Raw genomic sequence first — 27,115 nt, 5'->3', positions numbered from 1 at the left:
TAAAGTTATTTCAGGATGTATTTTAAATATATTTAGTTTTATCTAAAGGTCTTTCAGGATGTAATTTGTAGTGACATTTGCCAGCGAGACCACCAATTGGAGTCTCCTCACTCATTTTTGTACCGACGTATTATTGATCTGATGACGCTCAAGCAGCTGTCCTATCCAAACGTGTTTCTTGTGTAGACAAAACAGCAACAACAACATGTAACAATATATCAACTCTTTATTGATCAACAACATGTAACAATATATCAACTCTTTATTGATCAACAACATGTAAAACAATATATCAACTCTTTATTGATCAAACGGCACAAATGTCCTCCAACATAACTCAAACCTACTTCCTGTTCCTGTCTACAGCACTAACCGTTCTGGGTAATGTAGTACATAAACATTTACTTCCTATATTACATGTATTTATTTAACATTGATTCATCAAGGGTAAAACAATTAAGAACATATTTACATTTACAATGCTGATCTAGGAAAGAGGCAGCATTTACATGGTAGAGTTGTTGAAGTGTGATGACAATGTCTCATAGCCTGTCATTAACCAAACAAAAATTAACGCTGTAGATCGCTAACAGTTCTAAATGCTCTTAGCATGCAAGGGTAAATGTAGAGATGTCCGATAATATCGGCCTGCCGATATTATCGGCCGATAAATGCGTTAAAATGTAATATCGGAAATTATCGGTATCGTTTTTTTTTTTATTAAATCAATAAAAAACACAAGATACACTTACAATTAGTGCACCAACCCAAAAAACCTCCCTCCCCAATTTACACTCATTCACACAAAATGGTTGTTTCTTTCTGTTATTAATATTCTGGTTCCTACATTATATATCAATATATATCAATACAGTCTGCAAGGGATACAGTCCGTAAGCACACATGATTGTGCGTGCTGCTGGTCCACTAATAGTACTAACCTTTAACAGTTAATTTTACTAATTTTCATTGATTACTAGTTTCTATGTAACTGTTTTCATATTGTTTTACTTTCTTTTTTATTCAAGAAAATGTTTTTAATTTATTTATCTTATTTTATTAATTTTTAAATATCACCTTATCTTCACCATACCTGGTTGTCCAAATTAGACATAATAATGTGTTAATTCCACGACTGTATATATCGGTTGATATCGGTATCGGTTGATATCGGTATCGGTAATTAAAGAGTTGGACAATATCGGAATATCGGATATCGGCAAAAAGCCATTATCGGACACCCCTAGGTAAATGTGTTGGAACATAAAAGTCTGAATTATTTGTCAAGCTTGTAACACACAGAACAATGACAAAACATCCTGCGTCTTCATTTGCTGCTGCTCTTCTCACCCGCACACTTGTGTGTCTTACACTGCTACTTATTAGGGAATCTTTCATCACACACACAAACTGCAACTAAATGGTTTCTCTTGAGTGTGTGTCTTTTCAAAGTTAGACTGTCTATGAAACCTTTAAAGCCGACTGAGCTGATAAAAAGATTTTCACCAGTGTGCTTTCTGCTCTGCATTATCAATAATGCCTTCTAGGTGAATGGTTTGTCTCCAGTGTACAGTAGACTGGACAGGAAAATGTATTTTTTCTCCAGTCTACACTCTTGTGTGTTTTTAGATGACGTTGTTGTGCAAAACCCTTACCACAGAAGGGACAGGAAAAGGGATTTTCTCCGTGTGCATTCTTGCGTGTTTTTTCAGATTACCATTTCGTGCAAAACCTTTACCACATACTGAACAGGGAAAGGGTTTTTCTCCAGTGTGCATTCTTGTGTGTCTTTTTAGATCACTATTTTGTGTAAAACTTTTACCACAGAATGAACAGATAAATGATTTTTCACCAGTGTGCATTCTTGTATGCATTTTCAGGTGACTATTTTGTGCAAAACCTTTACCACACACTGAACAAGAAAAGGGTTTTTCACCAGTGTGCATTCTTGAGTGTATTTTCAGATCACTTTTTCCCGCAAAACCTTTACCACAGACTGAACAGGAAATGGGGTTTTCTCCAGTGTGCATTCTTGTGTGTCTTTTCAGATGACAATTTTGTGCAAAACCTTTACCACAGACTGTACAGGAAAAGGGTTTTTCTCCAGTGTGTGTTCTCATGTGTATTTTCCGATAACTACGATAAGTAAAAGTTTTGTCACAGTGAGAACATGTAAAGTGTGTGTTGTCAGTGTGACATGTCTTATCATCTTCAGAGTCTTCTTCATCAGTGTCAGGAGAGTGAGACGTTGTGTCGTCACTATCTGATAGTGGAGCTAAGATCTTGTCTGCTTGTGATCCTCCACAGTGGTCTCCATCAGCTTCTGTTGTCATGTGTTGAGTTGAGCTGCTGCTTGGAGGCTCCGCCTCTCTCTTCTCCTCACTTTCACTTTTGTGGCTCCTCCTCTTCCTCTTTACCATGCTGGTGCAGTGGCTCATTCTCTTCTTTTTGAATGTGTGGGGGCTGTGGCACCTCTTCCCTTTTAACACAGAGGACTGTGGCGCCCAATATTCCTCAATGTGAGGGGATTGTGACTCAACTTTAATTTGGAAGGGCTGTTGCTCTACCTCTACAAATTGAGGGAACTGTGGCTCATCTTCTTCTGTTTTGAAGTGTGGGGGCTGTGGCTCTTCCTCTACAAATTGAGGAGGCTGTGGCTCTTCATCGTCCTCTTTAATTAGGGGGGACTCTGGCGCCTCAACTACCACAATGTGAGGGAACTGTGACTCGTCTGCGTTAATTTGGGATGACTGTGGCTCTTCTGTTTTAAGGTGAGGGGGCTGTTGTTCTACAAATTGAGGAGGCTGTGGCTTCTCATCGTCCTCTTTAATTTGGGGAGACTCTGGCGCTTCAACTTCCTCAATGTGAGGGGACTGTGACTCATCGGCTTTAATTTGGGTTGACTGTGGCTCCTCTTCTGTTTTAAAGTGAGAATGCTGTTGCTTCTCTTCCTCTATATATTGTGGGGGCTGTTCCTCTTCTCTTTTAATTTGAGGGGACTGTCGTGCCTTGTTTTCTTTAAACGGAGGGGACAGTGGGTCCTTCTCTTGAATATGTGGGTGGTATGGCTCCTCCTCTTCAATGTGGGGTGGTTGTGGCCCCTCCGTGAAGGTCCACTCCTGCTGCTCAAGGAGAGAATGTTCTCCACAGATGTCTGCCGGACACAAATAGACAAAATCATGCTTTGGAAAAGTCCAGCTTTGCTCAAATAAATCAGCATATTTTCCGATAATATCTCCAATAATCTCATCAGTTTCCACATTGACATTCAAGATGTCATAACCACTCTGTACACCAGGGAGTAACAGAAGCATTACAAGTCATGAAAAAACACAAAATGAACTCAGCAGTAAAGCCTTACATACAAGCAAGACAGCTGCTCGTACACCCAAAGGACAAAACAGTACAGGACAAAAAATAATTGATGAAATCCTGTGCAAATCAAATGTGGGAAAAACAGAAAGGACAGTCAACACAAACAAAGAACAGAACTTTTCACAAGAAACCAAAAGCAAATAAGAAAAACATACAATAAGAGGGCCATAAATTAGCCATTTATTATTTGTTTGGGTGTAGTTTTTTTTTTTTTGGTGAGCAATTGACCACTAGAGACACAACATGGAGTGCTTGGGTGACAGGGAGTCGCACAGTTTTAACCGTTTAGAATGCTCAGAATATTAATTTACTGTTGCCTGTTATTATCATAAATCCCACTTGCATAGTCAGAGGAATTAATTTATTCATCGCCATTGGTACTGCACTCCATGTGTTAGCCTTAAAAAATGCTTAAATCAATTATACATATTAGACAATGAGGTCGGTGTATTGATATTAACATTTCAATATTTCTTTTAAGCGTGATATAAAAAACAGATTTGTGCTGTAATCCTTGATGTCTTGGGGGTTTCCTCCAGCTTGCCAATATATTTGTGGTGAGGACGCCTTAGGGCAGAAGCCTGTACAGTGCAACTGTTTCATTCGCATCTGTACCTAAAAAATAGATTGTGTGACTAGAAAAAATAAAAAGGGAGCACTCGTGCGAGAATGGATTTTAACTCTTTTATTTGAATTTTGCTCTTAAAATAAATCCATAAAAGGTGCATCAAACTACAGATTTTGGGGGAAAAAATATTGTTGTCAGCAGACCATACATATCTATACATATCAACCCTGCGCCGCTCTGGTTTTCATGCCTCGTTTAGCTGCTACCAAAACAACTTGCCAGTCATGCCGATTTTATTTCAACAACTAAAGATACGAACTTGATCGTAAGTAAACTCACGTTATCACTGCTCGATGTTGTGCTCATTAGTGTTGATGATTTTTCAACGTGTAGGGGACTTGTTCTAATGAAATAAGAAAACTTTGTTGTCGGTGATGAAAAATACTTTGAATGGGAAGCAGGTAAAGGAGAACACAAAAACGCCACTTTTCTTAAAAGTGTATATTATTTTTAGTATTGTGTTATTTTTCCCACCGGAGTCTGCGGAGTCCTGCTTGAGTGAGTGAAATGCGCCTGAAATTTCCTCCGCCGCAGTGAACCACATAACGCCTTTGTATAATTTGAATAAATGATGCGTATATTTTCTTTAAAAAGGCTAAAAAATGTTGTGCATACATTTAAAACAAATCTGTGTCAATTATTGGTATTGACACATTTTTTCATATATTATCATTCTTTTGCTCTATTTTTCAATTAGCTTTGAATAATGACAAATAAGGAAGCAACACCACAAAGGTTTGTAACAGCAACATTTCCTCCTAAAAGTCACGCACGCTGTGTCGGTTTGAAGTGAACCAAGGCAATATAATCATTCATAAAGTTGCTTTGAAGCAAGATAGCATCCACTGTGACTGACAGGTCTCTGGTTGCCATCTGACGTCACTCCATTGCGCCGCATTTGTGTGTCATTAATAGGGCTGAAACGACGCGTCGACGTAGTCGACGTCATCGGTTACGTAAATACGTCGAGGACGTTTTTGTTCGTCGACGCGTCGCATATTTACGTCACACTACCGTCATGGCGGAGCGCAAAGCAGACGATGCGAGCGGTGCGAGCGAGGGGAAAAAAGCACGCCAAAAGTCGTCAAAAGTGTGGGAGTATTTCAATAAACGGCCTAAGAAGAAACGCTACTTTTACTCCGCTACTTTTATCTACATTCAGCTCGCTACTCGCTACTAATTTTTATCGATCTGTTAATGCACGCTTTGTTTGTTTTGGTCTGTCAGACAGACCTTCAAAGTGCCTGCCTTACTGGTGACGTTTCACTTCGTTCCACCAATCAGATGCAGTCACTGGTGACGTTGGACCAATCAAACAGAGCCAGGGGTCACATGACCTGACTGGCTCCGAGCTAACTTCGGGTGTTACCATTTAGTGGTCAATTGTACGGAATATGTACTGTACTGTGCAATCTACTAATAAAAGTTCCAATCAATCAATCAAAAGTGTGAAGGAAAAAAGACCCTTTTTTTATTTCAACCGTAAAGACTGACTGCACAGTTCCTGTCTTCACAATAAAAGTCCCGCTCCATCGCGCCTGCGCTTTCAAAATAAGAGTCTCCGAAAGCCAGCGCAAACAAGCTAGCAAGCTACGGAGTTTGCCGCCAATGTATTTCTTGTAAAGGGTATAAAAACGAATATGGAAGTTGGACAAATAAGATGCCAAATAACAACCACTTTCATGTGGTATTAGACAGAAAGGAGGAACTTTTTTTCTCCTCCATTTGAAAACGTGGACGTTACCAGCACTGCTTCCTGATTACAATCAATGCAAGTCATCAGAATCAGGTAATACACCAACTTATATTCTTGTCTTCATGAAAGAAAGGAATCTATATGTTAAACATGCATGTATATTCATTAAAACACCTTTAACATGTAAACAAAAACGGCAAAATAAATAAATATAAATTATATACTGTATATATCAATGTATATATATATATGTGTGTGTGTGTGTGTGTGTGTGTATATATATATATACATCCATCCATCCATTTTCTACCGCTTATTCCCTTTTGGGGTCGCGGGGGGGCGCTGGAGCCTATCTCAGCTACAATCGGGCGGAAGGCGGGGTACACCCTGGACAAGTCGCGACCTCATCGCAGGGCCAACACAGATAGACAGACAACATTCACACTCACATCCACACACTAGGGCCAATTTAGTGTTGCCAATCAACCTATCCCCAGGTGCATGTCTTTGGAGGTGGGAGGAAGCCGGAGTACCCGGAGGAAACCCACGCAGTCACGGGGAGAACATGCAAACTCCACACAGAAAGATCCCGAGCCCGGGATTGAACCCAAGACTACTCAGGACCTTCGTATTGTGAGGCAGATGCACTAACCCCTCTGCCACCGTGAAGCCCTATATATATATACACATATACATTATATATATATATATATATATATATATATATATATATATATATATATATATATATATATATATATATATATATATATATATACATATATATATATATATACATATATATATATATATATATACACACCGGTATATGATATGTGTGTGTATGTTACTCAGTACTTGAGTAGTTTTTTCACAACATACTTTTTACTTTTACTCAAGTAAATATTTGGGTGACTACTCCTTACTTTTACTTGAGTAATAAATCTCTAAAGTAACAGTACTCTTACTTGAGTACAATTTCTGGCTACTCTACCCACCTCTGCTAATAATGTTGTTGTATGCACACTGTGTCGAGCGGAAATGGCCTATCATAGCAGCACAACGGCAGCGTTCTTGCCATCACCATCAACTAGTCAATCGTCCGCGTGAGTATACGTTGTCATCATTACACAAAAACATGAATGTGTCATTTGTATCTGCGTTGTAAATTCATAAACTAAAGCACCGTTTCGCTCTGAGAGGAGCGTTTGGCGTTCCTGTTCAGTGTTTACAAAGACGCGCTCCTCTTTAACGCTAACGTTAATTAGTTGTGCAAATACCTTTTACAACATTAACAATTACGTATACTATGTACAAACGAACAATTAACTTTCACTTTAATCATACTATCATTGTTGTGTTATTAAGCAAAATAAGCAAAAGTTTTACTTTTGTTGAAATGTTTACACTGTTGTTACAGAATATTTCCGTTTTGCACTTTTTTGAATTGGATGTTTATCTTTATTTTTGCACATTTTAAAGCAAAATAAGCAATACTTTTACTTTTGAAATGCTTATACTATTGCAGAATATTAAGATTTGCACTGGATGTTTACTTTTATATTTGCACATTAAAAGCAAATAAGCTACTTTTAATTTTGTTAAATGTTTACATTGTTACAGAATATTTTGTCATGTTGTTGTCAATGTTGACTGAGTGGCCATACTTTTTTTTTTGTAAATAAAAGCCATGCCTTTTGAAAAAACTGGCCTACATTTATTTTTTCATCTTCATTTTAAATAAAAAAAATAATCGGTAAAAGGAAAAATAATCTATAGATTAATCGAAAAAATAATCTATAGATTAACCGATTAATCGAAAAAAATAATCTATAGATTAATCGATAGAAAAATAATCGTTAGCTGCAGCCTTAGTCATTAAACACATCTTGTGTTTCAGTTCGCTCTGTCTCTTGACTAAAAACTGGACAATTGAGCATTAAATTTGCTCACTAAGTCTTTTTCTTTAGAGAACACACACCACACTTAAATTGGTAGCTGTTAACAGTCAATATGGTTTCCGGTCCGTCACTCAAATACGTCTACGTGCAAAATAAACACAAATAACAATTCCTATTGTTACAAAGTGCACAGCCACATAACATGCTAATTGTTTTATATTATATAATTGATATGTATTTTCCCCACAAATTACATATATTACCGATAAATACCGGTATCGATAAGGACTATCGATAAGGGTAATGTATCGATAAATTCTTAACGATATACATCCCTAATCATGGATAAAAGATATAAAGAGGCTAGATTTGACAAAGAAAATGTCACTTAGAGGATTCTAAAATTATTTTTATATCAACTAGGCTTGTACATCTTTTTTTTTCTTATTAAAGCAAGTTCAAAACATACAGTGCAATTTGGATGTAGCCCACAGTTTTATTTTTTCCCCTCCCTTACACACATTTAAAAGCCCAGTATCACTAGTTCTATAACAAAATCCCTCCAAAACCAACAAAAAGGCTTCTTAGTTTAACAACAAATACAACTGTAAGGTTGGAAAACTCGCATAAAATAAAATAAAATGACAAGGAATAAGTGCGAGTAAAAATAAATGATTAAGAAAATAAAATGATGTACATCTAAAAAAAAAAAAAAAAAGTATCATGAAAAAGTATCATGAAAAAATATTGCTAATAATGAAAATTGAGTGAAGAGACCAAATCCAGAGAAACAAAAGTTGTAATTGAGATAGATATACTGCACATGCTGCTCAACTTGACCTAAAAAAAGCTGCTCGCATCCTGACCATCACCTCCGCGGCTGAACAACCCGTGTTAAAAGTATATTCAGACCCAGCAGTTTGGTGTTCAGTCACGCACAGCTGGGAAGTTGGAAATTGAGGACGGGATCAGGATAAATAGGCGATGTCTTACTATACTACCTCGACAGATGGGAGCTTTTCAAAATATTGGAGGAAGGGTCTCCAGTGGATGTAGACCGTATCCGCGCACACTCGAAAAGAGTACTTAATGTTCTCCAGCTTCAGGAGAAATACAATTTATTGCAGCGGCGTGATCATTCCGTGTGTGCCTATGTTGACATCATCGAGTGGTCTGCGGTTTCCTCGCTTCCCTGTGCCCTCTATGTTTATTCTAGATTGCAAATTGTGCATCTCACCTGTATATGAGACGTCTGAGTAGGTAATCCGACAAGTTGGGACACTTTGGCAGCCAGAAAGACACAAAAAGCGCTGCCAAAAATTAAGACTGCGGGTCTATCTTAGCTGATATGAAAAGGGAATTATCAATCAAAGTTTATTTATATAGCCCTTAATCCATACTTGCCAACCTTGAGACCTCCAATTTCGGGAGGTGGGGGGTGGGGGGGGGGCGCGGGGGGCGTGGTTGGGGCGGGGTCGTGGTTGGGGGCGTGGTTAAGAGGGGAGGAGTATATTTACAGCTAGAATTCACCAAGTCAAGTATTTCATATACCGTATTTTCCGCACTATAAGCCGCCCCGGGTTATTAGCCGCACCTTCAATGAATGGCATATTTCAAAACTTTGATCACCTATAAGCCGCCCCGGGTTATAAGCCGCGCCTACGCTGCGCTAAAGGGAATGTCATAAAAACAGTCAGATAGGTCAGTCAAACTTTAATAATATATTACAAACCAGCGTTCTAACAACTCTGTTCACCCCCAAAATGTAATGTGCAAATGTGCAATCACAAAAATAGTAACACTCAAATTAGTGCAGAGCAATAGCAACATCAATAACTCAACGTTGCTCGAACGTTAATGTCACACAACACACAAAATAAACATTTAAAGCTCACTTTCTGAAATTATTCCTCATCCATAAATCCCTCGAATTCTTCTTCAGTGTCTGAATTAAAAAGTTGGGCGAATACGGCATCCAAAATGGCCGGCTCCGTCTCGTCGAAGTCATCAGAGTCAGTGTCGCTGTTGTCCAGCAGTTCCGTGAATCCTGCCTTCCAGAAAGCTCGGACCACAGTTGAGACCGATATATCCGCTCAGGCATTTACAATCCAGATGTTGGCGTATGTCGTCCGGCGCTGTCTCCCTGTCTTAGTGGCGCAGGTCATCTTGTTGCTTCCTCTACCTACGCACCATTGATTCATTTATGTTCAATTCTCTCGCTGCTGCTCTATTTCCGTGTTCTACTGCGTGACTTATTGCCTTGAGTTTGAATTCTGCGTTGTACGCGTGTCTCTTAATAGGAGCCATTTTGTGGTCTTTACAGATGTAAACACACAAATGAAATGAAACGTAATATCCGCGCGCTTCTTCTTCTACGGGGGCGGGTGCTTACCTTGGTGGTTGCTTACAGTAGAAGAAGAAGCGCTTCCTCTTCTATGGGGGCGGGTGCTTACCTTGGCGGTTGCTTACCGTAGAAGAAGAAGCGCTTCCTCTTCTACGGGGAAAAAAGATGGCGGCTGTTTACCGTAGTTGCGAGACCTAAACTTTATGAAAATGAATCTTAATATTAATCCATATATAAAGCGCACCGGGTTATAAGCCGCACTGTCAGCTTTTGAGAAAATTTGTGGTTTTTAGGTGCGGCTAATAGTGCGGAAAATACGGTGTATATATATATATATATATATATATATATATATATATATATATATATATATATATATATAAGAAATAATTGACTTTCAGTGAATTCTAGCTACATATATATATATATATATATATATATATATATATATATATATATGTATATAATAAATAAATAATAAATGGGTTGTACTTGTATAGCGCTTTTCTACCTTCAAGGTACTCAAAGCGCTTTGACACTACTTCCACATTTACCCATTCACACACACATTCACACACTGATGGAGGGAGCTGCCATGCAAGGCGCTAACCAGCACCCATCAGGAGCAAGGGTGAAGTGTCTTGCTCAGGACACAACGGACATGACGAGGTTGGCACTAGGTGGGGATTGAACCAGGGACCCCCGGGTTGCGCACGGCCACTCTTCCACTGCGCCACGCCGTCCCTATATCTATATTAGGGATGTCCCGATCCGATATTTGGATCGGATGCCGATATTTGCCAAAAATTGCGTATCGGCAAGGCATGGGAAAATGCCGATCCAGATCCAGTTTTTAAAAAAACTCCGGTCCGTGTTTTCCAACGCACCTATTTAAATAATACATTCCACTTTTCTGCTGCTCCGTAATTTCCGTTCCGCATTTTCCAGCACACCTTCAACACATCCACAATTCTCACGCAGTTGCTTTTAGCTGCTGGCATTACACGACAGGCTCTTCTCACTCTTTCCTGTGTCTCCCTCTCACAGACAGCGAGCGCACCTTCTTACACACGTCACATACTGTCACGTCATAAGTCACATACGTATACGCCCTCTCCCAGCAGAGAGCGAGGTAGCGGCATGGCTAACGTTAGCTGTGATGCTAGCGCAGCCGCTAAGGTGCGCGCCTGCTCAAGCGTCCTCTGCGCACGGCAAATCTATGCCACGCACAAAATCAAATAAAAAAATAAGTGCATAACACTTTTCGACACACGGACACGACAGAGACAACAGTTTTCGTCATCATTGTTCAAATATTGTGACGTCTGTCGAGACGCTTATCTCCATTCGGTGCCACACGCCCAGACCATCAAAATGCCGACGCAGGCAAAAATTTCCAAATCAACACCGTATCAAAAAATTAGTGATTTTTTTTGTTGTGATTTCCTTCTCTGCATGAAAGTTTAAAAGTAGCATATATTAATGCAGTATGAAGAAGAATGTTTTAATGTAGACATGCAAGCCTTGAAAGAACGTTTTGAAAATCAAGAAATCAAGACTACATTTCCTGCAAATGGGTGCATTTCTACCCTATATTTTAACTTTAGATTTATTCTCATATCAAACTCTTTTGGCTGTCTTTTTGACACTTACATCCGGCTCCCCCTCCACACCCTGGATTATAAATAATGTAAATAATTCAATGTGATTATCTTGTGTGATGACTGTATTATGATGATAGTATATATCTGATAGTATATATCTGTATCATGAATCAATTTAAGTGGACCCCGACTTAAACAAGTTGAAAAACTTATTCGGGTGTTACCATTTAGTGGTCAATTGTACGGAATATGTACTTCACTGTGCAACCTACTAATAAAAGTCTCAATCAATCAATCAAAACACATAGAATCATCATACTGCTGTGATTATATGCATCAAGTATTCATTCAAGGCTAAGGCAAAATATCGAGATATATATTGTGTATCGCAATATGGCCTTAAAATATCGCAATATTAAAAAAAGGCCATATCGCCCAGCCCTAGTTCAATGATGCCATTTCTGTTTGTCATGTATAATTTTGTCTATTTTGTGTTTATCCTTGAATAAACAGGTCAGTTTCTTGTTACCAACCATTGTGTATTATTCAAACTCCCCTAATTCAGCTGGCTAGTTGTTATCAAGAGTACTAAAACCCTTTTCAACATGATTCTGACAACTAAGTAGGCTAAACAACTTTAAACTTTAATACATGCTCGGATAGGCCAGTATCGGTCAGTATCGGTATCGGTCAGTATCGGATCGGAAATGCAAAAACAATATCGGTATCGGATCGGAAGTGCAAAAACCTGGACATCCCTAATATATATATATATATATATATATATATATATATATATATATATATATATATATATATATATACACACACACACACACACACACACACACACACACACACAGGTAAAAGCCAGTAAATTAGAATATTTTGAAAAACTTGATTTATTACAGTAATTGCATTCAAAAGGTGTAACTTGTACATTATATTTATTCATTGCACACAGACTGATGCATTCAAATGTTTATTTCATTTAATTTTGATGATTTGAAGTGGCAACAAATGAAAATCCAAAATTCCGTGTGTCACAAAATTAGAATATTACTTAAGGCTAATACAAAAAAGGGATTTTTAGAAATGTTGGCCAACTGAAAAGTATGAAAATGAAAAATATGAGCATGTACAATACTCAATACTTGGTTGGAGCTCCTTTTGCCTCAATTACTGCGTTAATGCGGCGTGGCATGGAGTCGATGAGTTTCTGGCACTGCTCAGGTGTTATGAGAGCCCAGGTTGCTCTGATAGTGGCCTTCAACTCTTCTGCGTTTTTGGGTCTGGCATTCTGCATCTTCCTTTTCACAATACCCCACAGATTTTCTATGGGGCTAAGGTCAGGGGAGTTGGCGGGCCAATTTAGAACGGAAATACCATGGTCCGTAAACCAGGCACGGGTAGATTTTGCGCTGTGTGCAGGCGCCAAGTCCTGTTGGAACTTGAAATCTCCATCTCCATAGAGCAGGTCAGCAGCAGGAAGCATGAAGTGCTCTAAAACTTGCTGGTAGACGGCTGCGTTGACCCTGGATCTCAGGAAACAGAGTGGACCGACACCAGCAGATGACATGGCACCCCAAACCATCACTGATGGTGGAAACTTTACACTAGACTTCAGGCAACGTGGATCCTGTGCCTCTCCTGTCTTCCTCCAGACTCTGGGACCTCAATTTCCAAAGGAAATGCAAAATTTGCATGGTTGGGTGATGGTTTGGGGTGCCATGTCATCTGCTGGTGTCGGTCCACTCTGTTTCCTGAGATCCAGGGTCAACGCAGCCGTCTACCAGCAAGTTTTAGAGCACTTCATGCTTCCTGCTGCTGACCTGCTCTATGGAGATGAAGATTTCAAGTTCCAACAGGACTTGGCGCCTGCACACAGCGCAAAATCTACCCGTGCCTGGTTTACAGACCATGGTATTTCTGTTCTAAATTGGCCCGCCAACTCCCCTGACCTTAGCCCCATAGAAAATCTGTGGGGTATTGTGAAAAGGAAGATGCAGAATGCCAGACCCAAAAACGCAGAAGAGTTGAAGGCCACTATCAGAGCAACCTGGGCTCTCATAACACCTGAGCAGTGCCAGAAACTCATCGACTCCATGCCACGCCGCATTAACGCAGTAATTGAGGCAAAAGGAGCTCCAACCAAGTATTGAGTATTGTACATGCTCATATTTTTCATTTTCATACTTTTCAGTTGGCCAACATTTCTAAAAATCCCTTTTTTGTATTAGCCTTAAGTAATATTCTAATTTTGTGACACACGGAATTTTGGATTTTCATTTGTTGCCACTTCAAATCATCAAAATTAAATGAAATAAACATTTGAATGCATCAGTCTGTGTGCAATGAATAAATATAATGTACAAGTTACACCTTTTGAATGCAATTACTGAAATAAATCAAGTTTTTCAAAATATTCTAATTTACTGGCTTTTACCTGTATATATATATATATATATATAAAAGAAATACTTGACTTTCAGTGTTCATTTATTTACACATATACACACACATAACACTCATCGTTGAGTTAAGGGTTGAATTGTCCATCCTTGTTCTATTCTCTGTCACTATCTTTCTAACCATGCTGAACACCCTCTCTGATTATGCATTGCTGTGTGGCACGCACAAAAGTGCTTTCATCAAATGCACTAGATGGCAGTATTGTCCTGTTTAAGAGTGTCACAACATTGCTGTTGACGGCAGACGGGCTGCTTTACTGTAGACGTTCTTTATATTGTGGGAAAGCGGACTCAGGTCCGCATGGAGCTGGAGGGGGCGTGGCCTCCAGCTCCGCCTAACCGGGAGATTTTCGGGAGAAAATTTGTCCCGGGAGGTTTTCGGGAGAGGCGCTGAATTTCGGGAGTCTCCCGGAAAATCCGGGAGGGTTGGCAAGTATGCCTTAATCACAAGTGTCTCAAAGGGCTACACAAACCACAACGACATCCTCAGGTCAGATCCCACATCAGGGCAAGAAAAAAAACACACCAATGGGAACAACAATAAACCTTGGAAGGGAGTGAGAGCCACCCAGATGTCATCAAATTGGGGACCATATCCCAAGTGTTCCTATCGCCACAGTATAAGATGTGAGTGAAGCTAGAAGGAGAGAGAGGAAGGGTGCCACAAACCAGAGATGGGAGAGAAGAAGAGCAGGCGTCAGCATCTAATCAGCACCAGCTGCACTGGGGCGAGAGAAACCATCCACCGCCGCTTATCCGAGTCCGGGTCGCGGGGACAGCAGTCTAAGCAGAGATGCCCAGACTTCCCTGTCCCCGGTCACTTCCTCTAGTTCTACAGGGGGGATACCGAGGCGTTCCCAGGCCAGCTGTGAGACATAGTCCCTCCAACGTGTCCTAAGGTCTTCCCCCGGCTGGACAAACCCAAAACACAGGAGGCATCCGTAGTAGATGCCTGAGCCATCTCAGCTGGCTCCTCTAGACGTGAAGGAGCAGCAGCTCTACTCTGAGTCTCTCCCGGATTACCGAGCTCCTCACCATCTCTGAGGGTGATCCCAGACATCCTGCGGAGGAAACTCATTTTTGCCGCTTGTATTCGCGACCTTGTCCTTTCGGTCATTACCCAAAGCTCGTGACCATAGGTGAGGGTAGAAACGTAGACGGACCTGTAAATCGAGAGCTTCGCCTTCTGGCTCAGCTCCTTCTCCACCACAACAGACCGGTGCAGTGACTGCATCACTGTCACCGCACCAATCCGTCTGTCAATCTCGCATTCTATTCTTCCCTCACTCGTGAACAAGACCCTGAGATACTTGAACTCCTCCACTTGAGGCAGAACTTCACTCCCGAGCCGAGGGGTTCAGTCTAGAGCTGAAACGATTACCCGAGTAACTCGATTACAAAATATATTCGAGTAACTTTTGCAGCCTTGAGGCGTCGTTACATTTTTTTTTTACGGCATTTTGCCTCGTTAATTTCCACACGAACACAGATACTTAATAAATGCATACTTAACCTAACCATAACCCCTAACCCTACAAACGCTGGCCAAAGTGTAGAGATCCAAAACTCTCTGCTTAGCGTATGCGTGTACACAGCACACACGGATACTTGTGATGACGTCACGGTTGTACGCTGTCATTTCCAAGCTCAACAACATTGCGTTGCAGCCTTTAAACACATTATTAGAGGACCTAATGTATGTTTGAACGTAAACATGCAGTTATTTTCACACAACATTAATAAAAAAACACATCAAAATGGGTTTCAGCTGTTTTGGACATGATCGCTGTCAAACTTCCACCTGATGGAACAACTTTGACAAGTAAGACTTGTTACTGTGTGTCATAAGAAAGGTGCAACATTATTTTATGTTTTTAGTCCTTATTTAACAACAAATCATGAAGTTACCTTACGTGTCTTGCGTCCATTTTTGTAGATGGGGCCGGGCGCGACCGTGCTTGCACGTAAAAAGCGACCAAGCAGCTAAAAAATAGTGTCCCCCTTGTAGTGTACTGATGTTAAAGGCCTACTGAAACCCACTACTACCGACCACGCAGTCTGATAGTTTATATATCAATGATGAAATCTTAACATTGCAACACATGCCAATACGGCCGGGTTAGCTTACTGAAGTGCAATTTTAAATTTTGCGCGAAATATCCTGCTGAAAACGTCTCGGTATGATGACGCCTGCGCGTGACGTCACGGATTGTAGAGGACATTTTGGGACAGCATGGTGGCCAGCTATTAAGTCGTCTGTTTTCATCGCAAAATTCCACAGTATTCTGGACATCTGTGTTGGTGAATCTTTTGCAATTTGTTCAATGAACAATGGAGACAGCAAAGAAGAAAGCTGTAGGTGGGAAGCGGTGTATTGCGGCAGGTGTTGTGCCGGATAACGCACCCCCGCCATAGAATGCACCCCCTGACTGTTGTGCCGGATAACACAGCCGGTGTTTCATTGTTTACATTCCCGAAAGATGACAGTCAAGCTTTACCATTGGCCTGTGGAGAACTGGGACAACAGAGACTCTTACCAGGAGGACTTTGAGTTGGATATGCAGACGCGGTACCGTGAGTACGCATGCAGCTGCGGCTTCCAAACATTTGATCGCTTGCCCGTACGTGCGTGCCGCTATGTGCATGTCACGTACGTAACTTTGGGGAAATATATGTGCTGTATGAACTTTGGGGAGGTGAACGGTACTTTGGGCTGTGGGATTGAGTGTGTTGTGCGGGTGTTTGAGTTGTATTGGCGGGTTATATGGATGGGGGGGGGGGGGGGGGGGGGGGGGGGGGGGGTGTTTGTTATGCGGGATTAATTTGTGGCATATTAAATATAAGCCTGGTTGTGTTGTGGCTAATAGAGTATATATATGTCTTGTGTTTATTTACTGTTTTAGTCATTGCCAGCTGAATATATGGTCCCACCCGCCTCTCACAACATCATCCCTATCTGAATCGCTCCCACTGCCCTCTAGTCCTTCACTATCACTTTCCTCATCCACACATCTTTCATCCTCGCTCAAATCAATTGGGAAATCGTCGCTTTCTCGGTCCGAATCGCTCTCGCTGCTGGTGGCCATGATTGTAAACAATGTGCAGATGTGAGGAGCTCCACAACCTGTGACGTCACGCGCATATCGTCTGCTACTTCCGGTACAGGCAAGGCTTTTTTATCAGCGACCAAAAGTTGCGAACTTTATCGTCGATGTTCTCTACTAAATCCTTTCAGCAAAAATATGGCAATATCGCGAAATGATCAAGTATGACACATAGAATGGACCTGCTATTCCCGTTTAAATAAGAAAATCGAATTTCAGTAGGCCTTTAAAGACAATATACACTTCATTACACATGTACTATATCCATGATTAAATGCTTTATAATTCCACGAGAGTTTTGCAGCGGCACACGCACGTCCGTGCACTTTATATAGGCACTCAAACATGCAAAAGGGTTTCCTTAGTGCGCGCTGATTTTAGAAAGAATGTACACTTCACTGCACATGTAATACATCACCATGTTGCTGAACACGTTATAATTCTATGAGTGTTGGGTTTCAACAGCACAGGCGTGAATACGCTCTTTAATAATGTTCCCAGGATTCTGTGTGTACGTGCAGGCAGGTTTTAAAGATAATGTACAGGTTATTGTACATCTAAAGTCGATCAAAATAAACATAATAGGAGGTGTAATGCCACCAAGTCAGATATTGCTGCTTTTTTCAGGCTTCTGATTGTACAAAATGTGCATGACAGCAGGTGTAAGCGTTTGTGTGTAGACAGAGACAGTTTTGAAACTACATGTGTGTTAATGGAGATTGTTTTAACCCCAAATATGTGTTTTTGAAACTCTGTGTGTCATGATCCATGTCCCGGATCATGTTTTATGTTCTGTTAGTTTTGGACTTCATAGTTCCTGTTTTTTGTGCACCCTTGTTTGTTTTAGTTACCATGGTTACTTATTATTTCCACCTGCCTCTGATTAGTGTTCGCCCGCTCACCTGCTGCCCGAGCACTAATCAGAGGCATTATTTAAACCTGCCTTGCCCTCAAGTTAGTGCTGGAGTATTGTTTGTTGTATGCTGTGGACTCCCTGTTTCATGCAATGCTCTGTTCATGCTTGTTTTCTGGAGATATCATAGTTCATGCTGATGATTTCATGCTTAGTTCATGCTGCTCGTGCCTTGCCAAGTAAGTTTTGTTTATTTATGCCACAGTTAGCGACTTTTTGTTTCATGTCCATAATTCAGGCTAAGTGTTAGCTTTTGTTTCCTGCGTTAAGTTGTACCTTCGCCTTGTGCGCCTTTTTGTTTTCACCTTTTTTTTAACATTAAAACCATGTTTTCTTGTACACCGCCTGCCATCTCTGCATCTTCGGGTTTGTCACCTACAAACCATGACACTGTGTTCGTGTGGACATGGCAGCTCACGTTTCGCACGGACTGTTTAGGTGTTGCACAGCGTGTTTACGTCACAGATCATACAGCCCCTACACTGCACAACACCGCTCTTTTAAATACACTTGAGTTTAGAAAACTTTTTCGCAGACATAACTCGCAAAACGAGAGAATTAAGAAGCGACAAAAGTTGTCTAAGGTGTGGGAACACTTCACACTGAAATCGAAGGAAAACGAAGTCGTATGCAAACATTGCAAAGTGGAGCTCGTATACCACAATAGCACAAGTTCGATGCTGTAGCACCTGTCGAGAAAGCATCCGATTGAGGGACGTCCGGAGGCGAGGTAAGTCATCTAGTATCAAATGTAAATGCAAAAGTTGTGTTAGTAAAATAAATGTTATTCATTATGATAACCAGGATGTGTTCTCTCACTCCCGCCAAGTCATCAAATGCCACCAAAAGGTGTTGAAAACTAACAATGCTATCCGAGCTGTGGGTTTAATTAGCCTTTAATTACTAACCACGCAAAAGTAGTCGTGCAAAGTTATTTGGGTTATTCAAGTCATGCAACCACATGCTACTTGGATAGCTTACACTTGGAGCCACTATAGTCTCTGTAAAATGTAAGAGTTCCAAGTTCCTGTTCACAGTGGTAGTAGCACTTGTGTTCCAAGGTCCTGTCAGCCATATTCATTCTGAATATGAAGCTGCACATTTCAAATGCAGTATTAAAGGCACTACCTAATCCACTCCTAATGTTTGATATAATGAAAACTGTTCTTGCTTTATTTTTGATACTAAGAATATAGTTTTATTTTAACTTTCTCGGGGCATATTAATTTTGAACTAATTTTATATATACCGTATTTTTCGGACTATAAGACGCAGTTTTTTTCATAGTTTGACCGGGCTCCAGTGCGATTTATATATGTTGTTTTCCTTCTTTATTATGCATTTTCGGCAGGTGCGACTTATACTCAGAAAAATACGGTATGTGTTTTCATCTCAAACATGTTATGATGGCAAAATTAACATTGATTACTATTTTGCATGCAAAAAATGCAATGAACCTTATTGCATTCTTAAAATGTAAAACTGTTGTCATTAATAAGTGGCTTGTCTTTTTATATTGTTTATGTATTGTTGGCAGGTTGAAAACCGCTCAGCGGATTTGCGTGGAGAAACCACTATTTAAATGGCACCGTATAATAATCATCAAAAACGCACGAGAGACAAGAACTTAATTTATGCGGTCACACCACACAGCACATAGGGCTGTGAGCGCACCTGTTTTTATTAGCACACACAAATTGGCACAATCAACCACGGAGGCATTTCAGCTGTGCGTGACAGGCTTCAATAATGAAAACAGGCGTTTTGGAAATAAGACAATTAGGCCAAACAACAATTGAGGGCACATCTTAACATGTATAATTAAACGTTAATTAAGCAAATATATTGCTCCGGCACGGCTGCACCAAATAATAATTTAAATACATTTAATAAAGTCAAAATACAAATAAGGCAACAAGAGAAGTATCCCACACTTGTCTTTTGTAAAGTCAATTTGTACAGCCGATAGGGGCATCTACATCAACTATATAATTTGCCTGAGAAGCTGCAGAGGACAAAAAAAACGTCTTATTTTTTAAGCTAAAATATGATTTATTCGATTACTTGATTAATCGATCGGGATATTCGATAGATTACTCGATTACTAAAATATTCGATAGCTGCAGTCCCTTTTCTGAGATAAACCAAAGTACCATTTTGTGGACATTGGCTGCCCAATAATAGCTGATGAAATTGGGTCGCCCAAGCACTGGAGTAAAGTCCTACCCGTTCTTGCGCGCTCATCATCCCAAATAAAAGAAGAAAAAATTACGATTTAAAATAGGACTTAGAAAGAAAATATGGGGGAAGATTGAAATAGATTTTTAAAGTCTATAGTATAGTGGCAAACAATTCCACCTCTGTAGGTCTGCTTACATCGCAGCAGTTAGCGTGGCGACATGGGTAAAGTTAGTTGTAGCAGGTGGTGCTAGCGGAGCGAGTGGTAATACGAGAGAGAGAAGGTGCGAATCTGGTAACACATGGAAGAAGAAGAATTCATTCCCAAGACGGGGTCCATCGTCTGGCGGTGGTTTGGCTTCAAGGGGGAAGATGTTGAACAGACAACCGTAATATGAAAAGTATGCGGCAAAAGCGTTGCTACAAAAAGTCGCAGCACTACTAATTTGTAGTATCATTTGAAAAGTCACCCGCTAGAGAATAAGGAGTGCTTGAAACTCTGCATGTCCACATCTCGGCCGGTGCCACAGCAACAAAATGCCCAAGCAAGCAGCACTGACCCAATTGAGCCTGGCGTCTTCCAGTTCCACATCAACACCGTATGAAAAAAATTGCCCAAAACAGAAGGAGACAATGTCCGCAGTAACCTACCACATAGCGAAAGACATACACAATTTGATTTCCTATTATGCAGCTAATTTTTATTTTACAGTTTTTGAAATATCTTGTGTGACATCATGCACAAAAGTGCACTTTATTTGTTTTAAAATATTGTAGTGGCATTCTGTACAAAAAGTGCACTAATAGCTTGTTTTAAAATGTCTGACAATCTTGCACTCTGTTTTGAGATTACATGAATGTTTCTGCCACTGCTTAAAGGACAACTAAAATGCGATTTTCTTATTTAAAAACGGGGATAACAGGTCCATTCTATGTGTCATACTTGATCATTTTGCGATATTGCCATATTTTTGCTGAAAGGATTTAGTAGAGAACATCGACGATAAAGTTTGCAACTTTTGGTCGTTGATAAAAAAGCCTTGCCAGTACCGGAAGTAGCAGACGATATGCGCGTGACGTCACAGGTTGTGGAGCTCCTCACATCCGCACATTGTTTACAATCATGGCCACCAGCAGCGAGAGCGATTCGGACCGAGAAAGCGACGATTTCCCCATTAATTTGAGCGAGGATGAAAGATTTGTGGATGAGGAAAGTGAGAATGAAGGACTAGAGGGCAGTGGGAGCGATTCAGACAGGGAAGATGCTGTGAGAGGCGGGTGGGACCTGATATTCAGCTGGGAATGACTAAAACAGTAAATAAACACAAGACATATATATACTCTATTAGCCACAACACAACCAGGCTTATATTTAATATGCCACAAATTAATCCCGCATAACAAACACCTCCCCCCTCCCGTCCATATAACCCGCCAATACAACTCAAACACCTGCACAACACACTCAATCCCACAGCCCAAAGTACCGTTCACCTCCCCAAAGTTCATACAGCACATATATTTCCCCAAAGTTACGTACGTGACATGCACATAGCGGCACGCACGTACGGGCAAGCGATCAAATGTTTGGAAGCCGCAGCTGCATGCGTACTCACGGTACCGCGTCTGCGCATCCAACTCAAAGTCCTCCTGGTAAGAGTCTCTGTTGTCCCAGTTCTCCACAGGCCAATGGTAAAGCTTGACTGTCATCTTCCGGGAATGTAAACAATGAAACACCGGCTGTGTTCGTGTTGCTGCAGCCGCCCGCAATACAACGCTTCTTCTTTGCTGTCTCCATTGTTCATTGAACAATTTGCAAAAGATTCACCAACACAGATGTCCAGAATACTGTGGAGTTTTGCGATGAAAACAGACGACTTAATAGCTGGCCACCATGCTGTCCCAAAATGTCCTACAATCCGTGACGTCACGTGCCGGCGTCATCATACCGAGACGTTTTCAGTAAGATATTTCGCGCAAAATTTAAAATTGCACTTTAGTAAGCTAACCCGGCCGTATTGGCATGTGTTGCAATGTTAAGATTTCATCATTGATGTATAAACTATCAGACTGCGTGGTCGGTAGTAGTGGGTTTCAGTAGGCTTTTAATAACTGTTTAATAAATACAGTTTTGGTAAATTTACTTAGTTGTGATTTCCCTCTCTGCATTGAAGTTTTAAATTAGCATATATTAATGCAGTATGAACAAGAATGTTTTAATGTAGACACTTAGAATCATCATACTGGTGTGATTATATGCATCAAGTGTTCATTCAAGGCTAAGGCAAAATATCGAGATATATATCGTGTATCGTGACATGGCCTAAAAATTTTGAGATATTAATAAAAGGCCATATCGCCCAGCCCCAATACAAAACCTACTTTTCTTACTTGTTGGTACCTGTTTTTGTGTATTTTGGATCCCCATCAGTCCTAAAAATGTTAAATCAAGGCATGGTGGAGATATTTAGTCACATCAACGGATATTTCCATTTATGGGCTAGTTTATGGGCCAAACTATACCGATATGAGTTTTGATCCATATCGCCTAGCCCGACACTTGTGTTAGCGTCAGTGCTAGCACAGTTTAGGGATTTTCTCTGTGTTTGAGCGTTGCAGTAGGCCTTATGTTGGCATTGAGTCTATATGTGTGTATGCGTGTACGTTGTTTGAGTGTTAATATTGGAATTGTAATATTTAGGGCATTTCATATTGCTACTACATTTTTTCTGTGTTACAATTTTTTTTCATTTAGTAGCACCAGTGATACTACCTAAGCATAGAGCACTGTGTTTTGCAGGCTTTTCAGACCGCGGGTGCCTTTGTTCATGCAAGCAACCATGCTTAATTATTTACGATTTCTTCCGACAAAAAAAATAATAATAATATATTTATCGAACGCATTTTATATTGATATCGTTTTATCGGGCCAGCCGTAATGAAATCTACTCGGATGAAAAGAAAATTGTCTTCTGAGACAAACTGAACAGTCAAGTGATGCCATGACAAAAACTTGATGAATGAGAACGTTCACGGTATTAAGGCCACAGTGCGATATTATTGTGATATACCTATGAAGGCTCTCATTCCTCCAGGTCGTTGTCATCTCAGGACGTTCAATCATTCGCAACTGGACTGTTTGGTTTGTCTTGGAAGACGTTTTGCCGCTCATCCAAGTAGTCTTTATCAGTTCGTGCTCATAAACACTGTCCTTTCAACCATTCCTAAAAGACTCCAACAAATAACTGGAATTTGAAACATTCTGCTCACTGAAGGTGAGCAGAATGTCATTTGTGTCATTGATTTACACTGAATGGAATGCTTACGTGGGGGATTGAGACTATTTTGAACTGGATATTGTGTTCTGCCACACAATACCTCAATGCTAACGAGGGGAATTTACACTTCAACGACTGTCGTTGGCTTTGATAGTTAGAATTGCTCGTTTGCATTAAAACAGTTGTTTTTTTTCTCACTACGATCAGGCGAAACCATCCTTGCCCAGGCACACCCTCCTGGTTTTTGGAGTATAAATAAATGGGGTTTCGGCACCAACCCTTGGACTTGATCTGACCAATCTAAGTCTATGAGCACAAAGTAATGAAGCCTACTCGGATGAGTGGCGAAATGTCTTCCAAGACAAACCAAGCAGTCCAGTTGCGAACGATTGAACGCCCTGAGATGACAGAAATATTGAATGTGACAGATGTACATAGGGGAACAATTGCAGAGGTAGAAAATATTATGACATACAGAAAACTATTAATGCACAATAGATTAAGAGGAAGAATAGAAGGCTGACAAAGACTAGGATTTGATCATACAGGGCTAAATAAAACAACGACAACAATAGGAAAATGTCATGTGCCTCATGTAAAACTGTTGAAGATGTAAAACACATTATATTATATTGCAAGAAGTTTACTGAAGAGAGACGTAAGTTAAAGGAAAATATCAGCAAGAGAGAGAAAGATTGGAAAATAGAAGATGTATTACAAACTTTGAGAATGAGGGTTTGCAGTAAATATAGAGCTGTTATTAAATACCTCAGAGATACAGGATTATATATTATATGGAGCAGGGGTTCTCAACCTTTTTTCAGTGATGTACCCCCTGTGAACATTTTTTTAATTCAAGTACCCCCTAATCAGAGCAAAACATTTTTGGTTGAAAAAAAGAGATAAAGAAGTAAAATACAGCACTATGTCATCAGTTTCTGATTTATTAAATTGTATAACAGTGCAAAATATTGCTCATTTGTAGTGGTTTTCTTGAACTATTTTGAAAAAAAGATATAAAAATAACTAAAAACTTGTTGAAAAATATACAAGTGATTCAATTATAAATAAAGATTTCTACACATAGAAGTAATCATCAACTTAAAGTGCCCTCTTTGGGGATTGTAATAGAGATCCATCTGGATTGATGAACTTAATTCTAAACATTTCTTCACAAAAAAAAAAATCTTTAACATCAATATTTATGGAACACACTGAATATTGCATTGTTGCATTTATTTTCACAGTTCTTTTTGACAGACATTTCAGTGAGAAACCTAAGCTTGTGCTTCACTGAGTTTATGAACTTACATTCATATTTTCTTGAAGTATTATTCAATAAATATATTTATAAAGGATTTTTGAATTGTTGCTATTTTTGGAATATTTTAAAAAAATCTCACGTACCCCTTGGCATACCTTCAAGTACGCCCAGGGGTACGCGTACCTCCATTTGAGAACCACTGATATGGAGGTATGCACCTACTAAATCACCAGATTACTTTTACAAACAGTTTTTAAAATCAACTAACACACACTTTCATGACACCAGGAATGCCAGCAATGGCTATTTGGTCCTGGGAGCAGGAAGTGCCAATCTCCTCAAACATACAGTCATGTATAGATGTACATCATTCTGGAATGGGTTGCTCACATTAATCTCTCACAAAGTAGATTGTCATTGAAGACAGCTTTGAAGATACACCTATTGCAGCTGCCCACATGACGTGAATTTTTAATACTGGTTTTAACTAGCTTTTTATCTTATGTTGTATTTTTCCAGTGTATAATGCCTGGTAATGCATGTATTCTTTGTATTTTAATTGTGTATGCTCCTATATGGACCCCAGGAAGACTAGCAGTCGCCTTGGCGTGAGCTAATGGGGATCCATTCAATAAACAATAAGTTACGGCTAACTACAAGAAGAAGAAGCACAATAATAATGGCTTCGATGGAAGCCTCCGCAAGCCACGGTGCAATGTGCACTATTTTACAGTAAACATGTGAGAGTAAGAAGGAAACAAACCTGCTTTGTTTAACACAAGTCGAGGCCGCTTGAAGACAGCGTCCAGTAGTCGACGTTGTCGCTGGTTCTCTTCCTCGTAGTCCGCTATCGTTCTTTCGAACACCACAAATATTTCCTCAACCGCCGCATTTAGTCGCTGATTCACCAACGCTCTCAGCATTTGGACTGTACGCATTTTGGCACAATCACGACAATTAGACGTGTATCCGCTGAGCGACGTGTGGCCTACTTCCGCGTCTCTTTGTTAGCGGCTAGCAAGCTAAGCAAAGCCCAGCGCATCTATCTGCAGGCGGCAGACACTTAAAGGTGTGCTCTGTAAGGAACGCCCCCTTAAAGGAACGCCCACAGTAGTGTTTATTTTATTATACACACATCCATCCATCCATTTCCTACCGCTTGTCCCTTTTGGGGTCGCGGGGGGGGTGCTGGAGCCTATCTCAGCTGTATTCGGGCAGAAGGCGGGGTACACCCCAGACAAATCGCCACCTCATCACAGGTAGACTGATTGATTGAGACTTTTATTAGTAGGTTGCACAGGTTTAGGTTTGGTTGTTATCATCAACAATTGAGAACAGAGAAATGGATATTGGAACAGTCAGGTCTGACTTGGTAGGATATGTACAGCAAGTAGTTGAGAGAGAGAGAGAGAGAGAGAGAGAGCGAGAGAGAGAAGGAGAGAGAGAGAGAGAGAGAGAGTGAGAGAGAAAGAGAGAGAGAGAGAGAGAGAGAGGGAGAGAGAGAGAGAGAGAGAGAGAGAGAGAGAGAGAGAGAGAGAGAGAGAGAGAGAGAGAGAGAGAGAGAGAGAGAGAGAGAGAGAGAGAGATCAGAAGGCATAAGAAAAAGTTTTCATTATTAAAGGGGAACATTATCACCAGACCTATGTAAGCGTCAATATATACCTTGATGTTGCAGAAAAAAGACCATATATTTTTTTAACCGATTTCCGAACTCTAAATGGGTGAATTTTGGCGAATTAAACGCCTTTCTATTATTCGCTCTCGGAGCACATCGGGAAGCAATCCGCCATTTTCTCAAACACCGAGTCAAATCAGCTCTGTTATTTTCCGTTTTTTCGACTGTTTTCCGTACCTTGGAGACATCATGCCTCGTCGGTGTGTTGTCGGAGGGTGTAACAACACGAACAGGGACGGATTCAAGTTCCGCACACTTTACCGACGAAAGCTATGCTACGACAGAGATGGCAAGAATGTGTGGATATCCTGCGACACTCAAAGCAGATGCATTTCCAACGATAAAGTCAAAGAAATCTGCCGCCAGACCCCCATTGAATCTGCCGGAGTGTGTGAGCAATTCAGGGTCAAAAGACCTCGGTAGCACGGCAAGCAATGGCGGCAGTTTGTTCCCGCAGACGAGCGAGGTAAACCCCCTGGATGTCGTGGCTCACACCGTCCCTTATGCCACCGAAGATGATCAAGAGCAGAATATCAACCCTAGCTTCCCTGGCCTGCTGACATCAACTCCAAAACTGGACAGATCAGCTTTCAGGAAAAGATAGCGGATGAAAGTATGTCTACAGAATATATTAATTGATGAAAATTGGGCTGTCTGCACTCTCAAAGTGCATGTTGTTGCCAA

At 40.4% G+C, this 27,115-nt stretch overlaps 1 protein-coding gene across 1 annotated transcript; it reads right to left on the bottom strand.

The window, feature by feature from the left end:
• Positions 1 to 228: 228 nt before the first annotated feature.
• LOC133624637 (uncharacterized) lies at positions 229 to 25,797 on the bottom strand. Its single transcript, XM_061988382.2, has 2 exons — positions 25,520 to 25,797; positions 229 to 3,154 (listed from the first exon to the last, which is right to left on the bottom strand). Exons 1-2 carry the CDS (start codon positions 25,692 to 25,694, stop codon positions 1,626 to 1,628), a joined length of 1,704 nt encoding a protein of 567 aa, XP_061844366.1. The 5' UTR covers positions 25,695 to 25,797; the 3' UTR covers positions 229 to 1,625.
• Positions 25,798 to 27,115: the final 1,318 nt, after the last annotated feature.

The sequence above is a fragment of the Nerophis lumbriciformis genome, linkage group LG01 (genome assembly GCF_033978685.3).
Source record: "Nerophis lumbriciformis linkage group LG01, RoL_Nlum_v2.1, whole genome shotgun sequence".
Taxonomy (NCBI): domain Eukaryota; kingdom Metazoa; phylum Chordata; class Actinopteri; order Syngnathiformes; family Syngnathidae; genus Nerophis; species Nerophis lumbriciformis.
This window is presented reverse-complemented; position numbering and strand designations above follow the sequence as displayed.

Excerpts from the sequence above, each read along its gene's own strand:
- LOC133624637 (XM_061988382.2), bottom strand. The coding sequence starts at position 25,694 with ATGCGTACAGTCCAAATGCTGAGAGCGTTGGTGAATCAGCGACTAAAT. Across the intron at positions 3,155-25,519 it reads ACTTGTGTTAAACAAAGCAG|ACATCTGTGGAGAACATTCT; the intron begins GTTTGTTTCCTT and ends TGTGTCCGGCAG.